Raw genomic sequence first — 13195 nt, forward strand, 5'->3', positions numbered from 1 at the left:
TGACATACTTTTAAATGTTGTACTACACACTAATTTTTTTGAACTATTCAAAATGTTTTGTACTATACTCAATTTTAGGGCTGGTACAAATTACATATTTCATTTCGTTTTTTAACGTGGTGTAAAAAAAAAAAAAAAACTAAAATTTATTTATTTATGTAACGCAAATACATGTTATACTTTTGATACAAATTACATATGTATTTAAATGAACCTATTTGTAGTGCAAATTATGTAAAATACCATTATTAAATGGAATCATTTTTTATAGTGGAAAATTATAATAGTAAATATTTAATTTAAAGCTAGTTAATAGTAGTAAAGTAATAGTACTTACATTTCTGTTAGCGTGGAGATGCTTGAAAAAAAAAATATACTGGCTTCTAGTTGTAGTGAACCGGTCTTGGTGAAGATGGTTCAGCACGATTTAACGATGAAGTCCACTTTGTCGTATGTGTAGGAAGTTTGAATTAAAAGTTATTTATTCACTGAGACAATGAATATAATAAAAGCAAGCCCGAAGTATTGTTAAGTATAGAACAATGTCATCGGTCTATGCGTGAGTGAGGCTTAACTATGTCTAATTCTTAAAGCCGGGTCCACACTAGGACGAACATTGTTGTCGAACATGTTCGTTGAAAATGTTTCTGTGACTCGACGAACTAGTGCTACTGCGTTTTGAAATGTTCGACAACAGTGTTCGTTCAATTTATACAAAAGATTTCCCGCCTTATAGTTTGATAACTAAATACTTACTGCTTTCATTATTTATTTTCATGTTAGTACATATACGAATATTTTAGATTGCGGACGTGTGTAATATTTAGTGTTTTAATATTTTAATTTTAATTTTTTTTCAATATGAGTGATGAAGATATAATAATTACGAGCGCAGCTTTTGTTTTCACATCTTTGGTTTCTCGATTAAAAAAAAATAAATCTATTCAAAGAAGACGTTGGTGGCAACGAACAATTTTCGAAAGTAGACGTCGTTATAATGGAAATGATTTACTAAATGATTTAAGACTGGAACATCCCGGCTTCAAAAACTTTATTAGAATGTCAACAACAGATTTTGAATCATTGCTTGAAGTTATTGGTCCTAAAATTGGGAAGGATACAACTCACCAGAGGGAAACAATTCCAATAAACGTGCGGCTAGCCGTAACACTACTACGTTTTTGGCTACTGGTGATTCATATACAAGTTTAATGTATCTTTTTAAAATTTCTAAACAATTAATATCTAATATAGTACCAGAAGTATGTGAAGCTATAGTTGATGCCCTAAAATTATATGTGCAGGTAAATATTAAATTGGAATATTAGTTTTATAAACATCACAAATACAATACTATAATGCCAAATAGGTATGTAGTTAAAAAATAACATAAATAGGATACAAAAAATGATATTGTAATAGATAAACAAAAAATAAAACAATTACTAAATAATGAATGAACCTTTATTAAAACAAAAATTTAAAATCACTTTTTGACATAAGTAAAATATTATATTTTATAAATTATATTACCTATATAATAATAAAAAAAATTTAGGTAATATATTGTATAGTATAAATAATTAAACAAAATAATAATAATAAAAAAAATTTAGGTAATATATTGTATAGTATAAATAATTAAACAAAATAATAATAATAAAAAAAAATTTAGATAATACAATGTACCTACATTAATATTAACTATACATATTAAATATTAATCCTAGATACTTACTTAATATAAAATAATAAATTTTAATTGGAATGTACCTATATTCCTTAAATTTGAAACCTTAAATTTCATAAGAAAAAAAAAATTGATCACTTATACTTTTAAGATTATAATACAGCACTTTTTTATCTACCTCTAGAAGTACCAGATATTTTCTTAACCTTTAAAACTAAATATTATTATATGATGACACATTTTCTTGGGTATTTAAAAAATTATTTAAAGAATTGTTAGAAGATGCGCCCATAGAATGTAAAGGAATAAAAGAGTTATCGTTTGAAGTGGGCTAGAAAAATTAATAGGAGTAATGTTGGTTATTTTGTTGTAGCATTAACATATCCGATTCGTGAAGAATGCAATTTATTTTATGTTCAGTTCATATTCATAAAATCTGAATAAGACCTTAGTTTGTTAGCGACGTGTTCCCCATATGTACTCGCGTTATCCTTTAATTTATTTTTTTCCGTATAAGTTTTTAAAATAGAATAAACCTCATCTACTCTAGGGTCCTCATCTGTTCTAATTTTTTTTTTTGGTTTTGGTGAAGAAAATGGCTTTGGTCGTTCTTTAATTTTCCCATCACTATCAACACTATCCACCACTATGAAGTCGTCCTCCAAGGAATCATCGTTATGTATTTCTTCCTAAACAATACATCTATTTATATAAATATACGTGAAGACAATATTGTATGTTTAATTTTTAATTTCACGTCTAAATTTTAAATAATAAATTTAAACACTAAATTATTTAAATAATTTATAAAATACCATATTATGATAATAATATAAAATATTTATTATTTAGAAGTAACATTATACTAATAAAAAATTGTTTTTTAACTAGGTAATATACAAGTGTAAATATATTTAAACTAAAACATTTAGTAAATTTGTATATATTGTTTATGAAAATCTACCCACTTATATTAAATATAATGTTAACTATACTGCAATTTTCAATATGCGACTTGAGTGTTTTTAGAATAAAAATAATAATTTTTTAATTATTGTGGGGGGGGGACAGTAAAACAAAAGACAATAATATATACTTTAATGTTATTATTATTTTGAGAATGTTTAAAATTGTATTAAAAAAAATTATAATATTTGTAGATGCCTAATTCATCAATCGAGTGGGAATTAATCGCAAATGACTTTAATGAGCTATGGAATTTTCCACAATGTGTAGGTGCCATTGACGGTAACACATCGTGATGCAAGCACCTTTTAATAGTGGTACTGAGTATTTCATTACAAGGGACATTTAGTGTTGTTCTACTTGCAGCAGTAGACGCACACTATTGTTTTATTTATGCAAGTGTAGGGTGTCAAGGTAGAATATCAGACGGAGGTGTATTTAATAATTCAATATTGGCAAAAAAAATGTACGATGAATCTTTAAACCTACCATCACCAAAAGAACTTCCAGGACAACAAGAAAAATCCCCTTATGTTTTTGTATGCGATGGTGCTTTTCCTTTGAAGGAAAATTTAATGAAACCTTTTCCAGGAAATCATTTACAAGGTTCACCACGACGAGCTTTTAACTACCGTTTATCAAGGGCACGGCGTGTCGTTGAAAATGCTTTTGGCATAATGGCTTCAGTTTTTCGAGTCTTAAGAAAACCGTCATTACTACAACCCGAAAAAACAAATACTATTGTTTTAGCGTGCGTCCATTTGCATAATTTTTTAAGACGGAGCGAATCATCAAAAAATTTATATTGTCCACCCGATATTTTTGACAACGAAGACTTAGAAAATCAAATTTTGAAAAAAGGAACATGGAGAAGCGATTTATCGGAAACTACATCATTTTTACCATTGAAAAAATGTGGACGAAAATCAGCAGCAGACGTAGAAGAAACTCGTGAACGATTTGCTCGTTATTTTGCAACTACAGGGCGTGTGCATTGGCAAGATGCATTTGAATAAATTGTATTTAGTTACCTACTTCTATATTTAATTTTTAACTATTTTAGTGTTGTCTATTAACTATCAATTATTAACTAATAAAAACTATCAATTCATTATTTTTAAAAGAATTATTCAAATAATGTTGTTATTACCTGTGCTTCATAAGTGTCTCTTGTAGTTTTTGGTTTATTTCTATCTGACAAAAAACTTAATGGCTTGTAAAAACACCACGCACTTATATAATTTTCGTCAGTTCCAGCGCCAGATTTTTTATTTTTTACTTTATTTTGTTCTCGACGAAATTGAGATTGAATGGTCTTCCATTTTCTGTCGACTTCTTGTTGTGAAATACCTAGTATACTTGCAATTTTATTTATTGAATCTGTCCTTCGGATTCGATTTTTATACTGGCTATGTGCTGGATTCCAAATATTTTCATTTTGCTGAATTAAATTAATCAGCTTGAGTATTTCGTCTTGAGTCCATTCTTTTTCATTGGACATTTTAAATTAATGAATTTTAAAAATGTAAATAAGTGTAAATATTTAAAAACGATAAAAAACTACGGAAATGACTCAAACACAACACGGGCACACGGTGGTGAAATATGAGTTACGACTGAATTGGAAATGTAATTCAAATTATACTTATGTGTTCGTTCTTCAATTATTTTGGATTTTCCTGTACAATTAATAGATGTACAGTGAAAAATTACACAGCATTGGGCTATATTTAATTAAGTATAAATAGTTCTTCACTGCAGTAATATAATATAAATATTATAATTATTAATTACCAAATATCTAAAATTCAAATATACGATATGTTACCTACCTATTTAAGTTACAGTTTCATACAAATAATAAAATAAATATAATAATATAGGTAAGAGGTATATAAGTACATTATTACCTATCTATGTGATAATATTTTGATGACTTTTTCTTATATCATAATGAATATTTTAGAATAAATACGCGTTAAATATAAATTAGTACCTATAAGTTAAATTATATATAATATTATATAATTTTATATAAGTTAAATTAAAATACGTATCGATCATAATTTTAGCTCAATATTTTAACAACAAAAACCATGTTTGTTATTTAATATTTAAAATTAAAAGTTTTTAAAAAAACAAAAATAATTCAAAGTATGTATAGTTAGCTTTATCAATAATTAGTTATACTTTTGAACTTCTTAAATCATAACTATTTGGTTAGAAATATTTATTCACTGAAAGCTAAATAAATTGTATGTATGAATTATAATTTATAACTAATTTGTTGTCGATCACGTCCACACTAAAGACAAAATTGCCAAACATTTTCTTTGATGTTCGTTCAAATACCGCTTGTTGAGCGAACATTTGAATGTTGTGCGCGCACACATGACAAACACGTACAGACTAGGGGAAACATTATCAACGAACATGTTCGACAACAATGTTCGTCCTAGTGTGGACCCGGCTTAATACTACCACAACCCATTTTATATTAAACTATTTGGGTGTAGTCCCCCAAAATATACGTACGTGTCATGGTAAACAGGAAATTCGACTATACGTTTCTATTTCATATTTTACTACTATAACCAATTATTTAAATACATATTTTTTAATCTTTAAAATATATATATATATATATATATATAAACGATTATTTAAACTATGTTCGTAATCCAATTATTTAATATATTAATATTCATTATTCTAAATCTAACCAACTAATATCAGCTCAGGGCAACAGGAATGAAGTAATGTAATATGTAGGCAGTGTTGCCAGGTCAATATTAAATTAGTTTCGAATATATTATCAAAAAGTTTCGATATTACCAAATTATTCCCCAATTTTTTTTCTCTGATCTTCGATCGCAAATCACGCAATTACGTCAAATATCTTTTAAAATGTAAAATTTGTTTTTGATAATGGTTCAACCATAAATTGTTCATTATAAATGTATAATCTTTAATATGATTTAATATATTATGATCACGGACTAAGAATATGTATATCTTAGTCCGTGATTATGATACTACCACAGAATAGATGAAATCTATTTTTTTTTTATTTATTTCATCTATTCTGTGATACTACCTACAATCGTTATCACCCGTCTTTATCACTATTTTGTTTTTGATAAAAAAAAACATACAAAATTTGTATTAATTTGTATACATTTAATGTCATTAATTTAAGTTGTTAGACTTCAGTAGTTCAGTATAAGATATTTCAACATTTCATTACAATGTAGGTATTAATTTACTACTAATAATAAATAACAATGAATTAAACCATAACAAATATTATATTATGATAGTACAAATATAAAAATTAAAATAAAGTCTCTTCTACAATTGAGTATGTTATAACAAATAAATTACAATTAATTTATATAATTTAAATTATTATTTATACATATTATTATTATGTCTATTTAACATTTCGGTATCAATTTTGAAATTGTAACATGATGTGTTTTGATTACTAAGAATGTTTTTGGCGTTCAGTATTCCAGTTAGCGTATCTTTTTCCAATCTATTTCTTGTTTTTGTTTTGTTCAAATTAATTGTACTAAAGAGACGCTCTGTGGCAGCGCTGCTATGCGGCAATGTTAAAATCATTTTTACAAAATTGCTTAACAGAGGGAATAATTTACTACCGTCTCCTTTTTCAATCTTATTAATTGCTTCCCAAAATGGAATAATTTCTTTATTATAATTATCAATGTCAGTATTCCTTAATAACCTCCACTCAATGTCAAGATCGTTTAGATCTATGCTCAACCTTTCTTGAAACTGTGCAGCAACTGGTGCAATTGAAACTATGCTTGGGATATTATTTGGTTCTAAAAAATTCATTGCTTTTAATAACTTAACATAATTAGAGTTAAATGGGAATCTCTTATAAAATTGATGAGCTCCTTCCACAAAAAAATTAAGACAGTTTGTTAAAAATATTTTTTTTTCTGTTGCTGTAAGAATCTCTTTAGATAGGTCTGCTATACATCTGGCTCCAACATATATTTGATCTGTCTGAAGAAAATTATTTGGATTTCTATATTGAATTTGAGAAATATCTGTCACTTTTAAGTAGTCTGGTTTGATATAGCAGTCAAGTAATGTCTTATAAGCTGCACTCATTTTTGTATATATATTATGTATTTTTGGTTTTTGTGACTGAAATTCAAGGTTTAAGTTTGTAAAAATTTGGTAAAACAAATTCAAGAAATTTCAAATATAAAATATATGTAGGGTCACATAATTTTTTGTAAATATTTTTAGCATGATTGTCTATAAAATGTTCTCCCTGGAAATATAATTTCAATGAATTAAATTGTTCAATAACTTTTTTAACACATGCTAAAAGAGCCAACCATCTTGTTTACGAAGGTTGTAATAGCTTGTGTGGTGTCACCTCAACAAAACATTGAAAATCTTTATAATTAGCTTGTCGTTTGTAACTATATTTCATATAAGTATATATTTCACGAATAAGTTCTTCAACGCCTATTGGTATTTTTTCACATGCGTAAGAAGCGCATAGAGCTAGAGAATGGCACAGACATTTAATTACAAAAATTTGAGGGACTTCTTTTTCTAACAGTGATTTAACAGAATGGTGTTCACCGAACATTACGTTTGCCCCATCAGCCGCAAAACCAACTAAATTTTTTTTATACGGTACGTTCATTTCATTAAAAAAATTTACTATAGCATCAAATATATCTTTCGCTGAGGCTTTTGGTACTTTAATAAGTGCCGCAAACTCATCTTTAACATCGTAACTCAAACTATCTACTATGCGGGTAACAATAGCCAGGTGTTTGACATTAGATTTATCAGTAGATTCATCTATCATAATAGAAAATATGTTAGTTTTCATTCTTTCAATTAAGTTAGCACTGCCATGTTTACCAATTACGTTACACACGATAGCAGTAGCTTTTGTCCTATTACACGATATATTTTTAACAACATCCGATTCAGGGCATATACTTTTAAATAATGATATGAGATGGTCAGAAGTTTGGATAGCAATATTGTGTTCAATTATAAACATTGAAAGACGAATTTCAGCTTCTTTTGATTTTGTTTGAAGTTGAGAGGCTTTATGAAACACGGGATTTTTGTTAATTGGAATAATATTTTTTCTAGAATTAGCAATCGATAAATGTGATTCAGCTTTCGCATGTTTTTTCACAGCTGATATGCCTCCATGATAATCTTTTTTACAAACTGTACATGAAAAATAAGTGTCACCTTTTATACTTTTAGCAAACCATAATTGAAATTCAGTTTTTGTCAGCCATTCGTTACGGAATTTATGAACAAACTTTCTTTTTGTACCCAAATTTGGAGAAAAGTTTTTCCTTTTTAACTGTGTAGCTTCTTCAGAGCTACTGAAGCCACAGTCTGAATCTGACATACTAAGACAAATAGAACAATAATTTAAATAAAACGAAAGTCTAAGCAAGTGTTTTTGTACATAACAATTTAACGCGTTATATAGGTAGTTGATATTTTAATAGTTAAATAGTATTAAATAATATTTTAAATAATTAATTACCTTTAATATTTTATCTTACTCTTCGCTTATGTAAATAGAGCTAATAAAGAAGAAAAAACTGTTGACTGTTGTTAAAACTTCAATTAAGAATATTAAGTATTAACAAAAATATCTTGAATATACTACAACTCTACAACTGTCTATTAAATGTGAACGTCCAAACTACTTCTACAGTTCTACATATTATTGTATGTTCTTTATTATAGTAAAAGTAATAAACAAAGTTAAGTCATGGAAAAATATTTATAAAGGTTAGGTTAATACATAATATTATCATGATTTTTAAATTATAATATTATTGATTGATTTTATATAATAAGATTAAATCTATTGTGAGGTCCCTACAATCTATTTATAGATACTTGTAAATACTATTTACACCGATTATATCTCGTAGCCCGTTACTACTACCCTACCATGGTACATTCATAATTACTACAATACAAACATCTTACGAGCTACAGTGTGTCGATGTTACAAAGTTTCATAATACACATTATACAGTACAGAATATCATATTTTATTTTGTGATAATAGCATCAGATATTCAGATTATATATCTTTGTCCTTGATATTAAATGAAATAATATTATCATATAATCTATGATAGTACGGACTAAGGTTATCTTCAAGGTGTATTTATCAGGTGTCGACACTCCGCTTATCAATTGAACGAAAAATCTACACCAGTTGAGATTGCCACCATGAGCGCTAGCTACCCTTAGAGGGCCGAAATCAATGTGTATGCTATATTTATAACATAGGTACCTACTACCTACATTGGCCGAAATTTAACTCACCATTACACTATATTACCAGAGGTGTTCCCAATATTTTTTTGAGAGTATACTAAATCATCAAAAACCAAAATATAAACATTTAAAATACATTACAAATATTGTTATTATTGGTTATATAAGAGTAAAGCCGGTAAAGAGCGTGTTAATAATATGTAAACAATTTTAAATAGATTTTTTACAAATCCTCTTTAAATTATACCTCGTCAATCTTTATAAATACTAAAAAATAAAGAGTATGACTTTTTCAGTCATAAATAATTGACGTAAATATGGTAAAATTACCTAATTAAATTAATTTTGTTTTTTCCTTTTTATATGATTTGAGTGTATGCACTATATTTATAATTTTGACATTTTGTAAAAATATTTTGAGAGTTAAAATTGCAAATAAATTGAGATTTGAGAGTATACGGCGTATATCTACTATGTAGTATACTCTATGGTAACACCCCTGTATATTACATATTATAATAATTCTTTTAGTGGATACCTTTAATATAATTACACTTCATTTCCTTACTGGCTTACTAGTTCTTATAATCTCTTATAATCTAATACTCAATATCGATAAATTTAAAAAAAAACAATGCCACTCAAGTGCTTTGTACCTGGTTGTGACACTGGCTTGTTGACTGATCGCAAAAGGTTACAGAATGAAGGAAAAAAATATCCTTCGATATTCCATCCCCCTGAGGTAATAGATAAATAAATCATCATATTAAAAACTAGAAGTGTCTAACTGTTACTTGTTAGTATAACAACAAACCAATTTTATATGTAGATTGTAGATGTTAACTATTAAGTATTTGTTAGTACAGTCTATTGACTGTTGTAGTATGTGTTTTCAAACGAATATTAAGTTTTAAATACCTTACTGTTGAGGTATTTTTTTTTTTTTTTTGATTATTTAATATTCTTTATTTCATTAGTATTTGAAAGCCAAAATTTAGGTTTTCAAATGAGCCAATCTTAATATGGTCTAGTTTTGTAGAACATGGTTGATATTTGGAATAGAAAAATACCAAGAGCAGATAAAACTTTAAGTATTAAAGATGGAGTATGCCAACTTCATTTTACACCTAGTGATATACATACAACTAAAGTATGTATAGATTCAGATGGCAGTGAAATTGTATACCCACTCATTAGACCCAAACTGAAATTTGAAGCAGTCCCTTGCATATTTCCAAATTTACCATCATATTTAAGCTCAAAAAATTTGAAAAAACGTAAACCCCCAGTTCAGAGAACAATGACTTTTGTTAAAGAAAAAAGAATTAAGTCAAGTTCTAACAATGTAAGACTATAATTTTAAATAATAATAATCAATTAAATAAATTTCAATGCTAAAATAAAATAAATACATTTTATTTATCAGTGTTCTAAAGAATTGTTTCCATCATCTTATGAAGATACATCTACTGAAATAAATAACTTTCTGACTGAACAATCATCTGAAACAAAAGATATAGTAACATTTAATATTCATCTAAATGGAAAAAATATTAAATTGCCTGGACCAATGTGGGGGTTACATACCGATGGTTTCGAGGAAACTATATTTACACACATCAATGGAATTCTCAATGATAAATGTGTTAAATTTATTACTCCTACAACAGCTAAGGTATTTTCGTACAATATTGATAGTTAATATCCACAAAAAGTACCATGTTACATTGTTACATTTCCTATAAATATAGGTGTTCATAAGAGGTAATGACATAGGTTTTGAAACAAATGTTGATAGTTGTGATGACGTGGACAATTTGTTAACTAAAATAGAAAATATGAAATTATGCCCCGGTTTCATCTTAAATAGTTCACAACAATGGTCTCCCAGATGTTTATTAAGTATCAAAGGGAAAGAATCTAGATGCACACATTGTTCTTACAAAAATAAATATTTAAGTAAAACAAAATTTGTACCAGTGAAGTTATCAAAACTATATAACAAAAAAGCACAACAAGCACGTAGACTTTCTAAAAGGGTAATCTTGTATTGTAATTTATAATTAGATACTTTAGAATTATTACAAGGTTTTTAAAATTTGTAATCTTTCAAAAATGTTAAATAGGTTAATATTATGAAAACTAATATCATTAGTTTAAAAAAAAGTTTTTCAAAATTAAAAGAAGAAAAAGTAAACTGCTTGATTAAGGACCTTCCTGAAAAGCAGCAAGAAGCTATTAAAATGTGCTTTAAAGCATGTTCAGCCCAATCCGGCCATGGTGTAAGATATACTACTAATTGGGTGTACGAATGTATTTTGATGAAAATTAAAACTCCTGCTTTATATCAAAAGATGTATAGGGAAAAAATATTGCCTTTACCATCAACTGTGACTTTACAACGGTACATAAAAAAATTAAAACCAGCTTATGGATTTCATACTAGTACTTTCCAAATGCTTGAAGAAAAATCTAAAAATATCAAAAGTGCAGAGCGTCATGGTAATTTTGTCACATAAACAATTAAATGTAAAAAAAAAAGATTTTAAATCAACTTTTTAGGTTGCTTACTTCTAGATGAGATGTCACTTTCGCCTTCAGTGACATTTAATAAATCTACTCTGAATGTTGATGGACTAGTTGACTTGGGTAAATATACTCCAGAACAACAAGAAAACGAATTAGGCGATCATGCCTTAGTGTTCATGTATCAACCATATCAAGGACCATGGATTCAAGCAATTGGAGCATTTTTAAGTAAAGGTGCAGCTCCTAATGAAGTTCTTCAAAAGCTTATAGTTGAAGCAGTGATACTGTTAGAAAAATCAGGATTTAAAGTACACAATGTTGTTACTGATGGAGGTCCTTGGAATAGAGGCATGTGGAACTCATTTGGTATAACAAATACAAATGTCAGTTGTCAACATCCAATGGATTCTGAAAGAAGGTTATGGTTTATATCCGACTTTCCACATTTGATTAAAACTATGTGGACAAGAATACTTAAAAATAAAATCCTGAAGGTAGGGTATAATTTATATTTATTAATCAAATAAAAAGCCTATTCGATACAGTTATTAATTTACAATAATCTTCTTTCAAAATTATAAATCTATTTATAGACTCCTGAAGGTTACATAAAATTTGAGTATTGGAAATATTTGGTTCAACACGATGAACTAAAACATATTAAACTTTGTTACAAACTAACAAAAGATCATTTGTTCCCTCAACATTTCCAAAAAATGAATGTTAAAATGGCCATGGTTGTGAGTTATCTAACAAAATGTGTATTACAATTTAACAGTATTCAAAAAATTATAGATATGTGTATTTGAATTAGTTTTTCAGTAAAACACAGTAGCTGATTGCATGGAAGAATTATTAAATAGAGGAGACAAAAATTTCATTGGTTGTGAACCTACAGTAAAATTTATAAGAAAAATAAATGATTTAGTAGATGTATTAAATTCAAATACTGAAAAACACAGTCTACAAGCTGACCCAAATTCTAATAGCAACAAAGTAGATAATATACATATTTGCTAAAATATATTAAAATAAATTTTTTTTTTTTAATTTAGATACTCAGTGACTTTAAAAACTATATTGAAACTTGGATGCTTGAAATTCAAGACAAAAATCTTCGATTTACCAGTCAAACTGAAAGAGGTTTGATAGTTTCTATAAAAGGGATTTTGGATCTAATTCAATTTTTGAGTCAGAATGTGGGTTATAGATATCTAATGACGAAACGAATTAATCAAGATACATTAGAGGTACCTATTAATTTTGTATAATATAAAAAATGATAATAACAATTATAAAAATGTATAAAATTCATTATAGATAAGTACAGGTACAATTTTTTAAAGTATTTACTTATTTTGATCACTTAAATGTATTGAGTAAAAGGTTTATAGTTGATATGGTAAATTTTTATACTTTGTGCTAGAAATAATTAATTATGTAATTTAAATAAAAATAAACCATACATTATGTTAATCAATGTACTGACCTGTGTATTTAGCATTTCTTCGGTATTGTACGTCAAGCATGCGGATCCAACCAACATCCAGATAAAAGGCAGTTTGTTCAAATTTATAGATTAATGTCTTGTTACTCATTAATAAGGCCCCCAAGGGGTAGTAATGTAAGTGGTGGGGACATATTAAAGACACTTATTGATATTAAACCTACTAATGAAGAAGACATCCA

The 13195-nt window shown here is 27.3% G+C and overlaps 2 protein-coding genes across 2 annotated transcripts; one reads left to right on the forward strand and one right to left on the reverse strand.

Moving 5' to 3' along the window:
- Positions 1 to 2106: 2106 nt before the first annotated feature.
- LOC126554328 (uncharacterized) lies at positions 2107 to 4519 on the reverse strand. The gene is made up of 2 exons (XM_050209408.1): positions 3807 to 4519; positions 2107 to 2379 (listed from the first exon to the last, which is right to left on the reverse strand). Exons 1-2 carry the CDS (start codon positions 4155 to 4157, stop codon positions 2107 to 2109), a joined length of 624 nt encoding a protein of 207 aa, XP_050065365.1. The 5' UTR covers positions 4158 to 4519.
- Positions 4520 to 9430: 4911 nt separating this feature from the next.
- LOC126554329 (uncharacterized) lies at positions 9431 to 12331 on the forward strand. The gene is made up of 7 exons (XM_050209409.1): positions 9431 to 10322; positions 10404 to 10652; positions 10729 to 11016; positions 11104 to 11479; positions 11540 to 12000; positions 12100 to 12246; positions 12302 to 12331. Exons 1-7 carry the CDS (start codon positions 10020 to 10022, stop codon positions 12329 to 12331), a joined length of 1854 nt encoding a protein of 617 aa, XP_050065366.1. The 5' UTR covers positions 9431 to 10019.
- The last annotated feature ends 864 nt before the right edge of the window (positions 12332 to 13195 follow it).

This window comes from Aphis gossypii, unplaced genomic scaffold (assembly GCF_020184175.1).
Source record: "Aphis gossypii isolate Hap1 unplaced genomic scaffold, ASM2018417v2 Contig00468, whole genome shotgun sequence".
Lineage (NCBI taxonomy): Eukaryota > Metazoa > Arthropoda > Insecta > Hemiptera > Aphididae > Aphis > Aphis gossypii.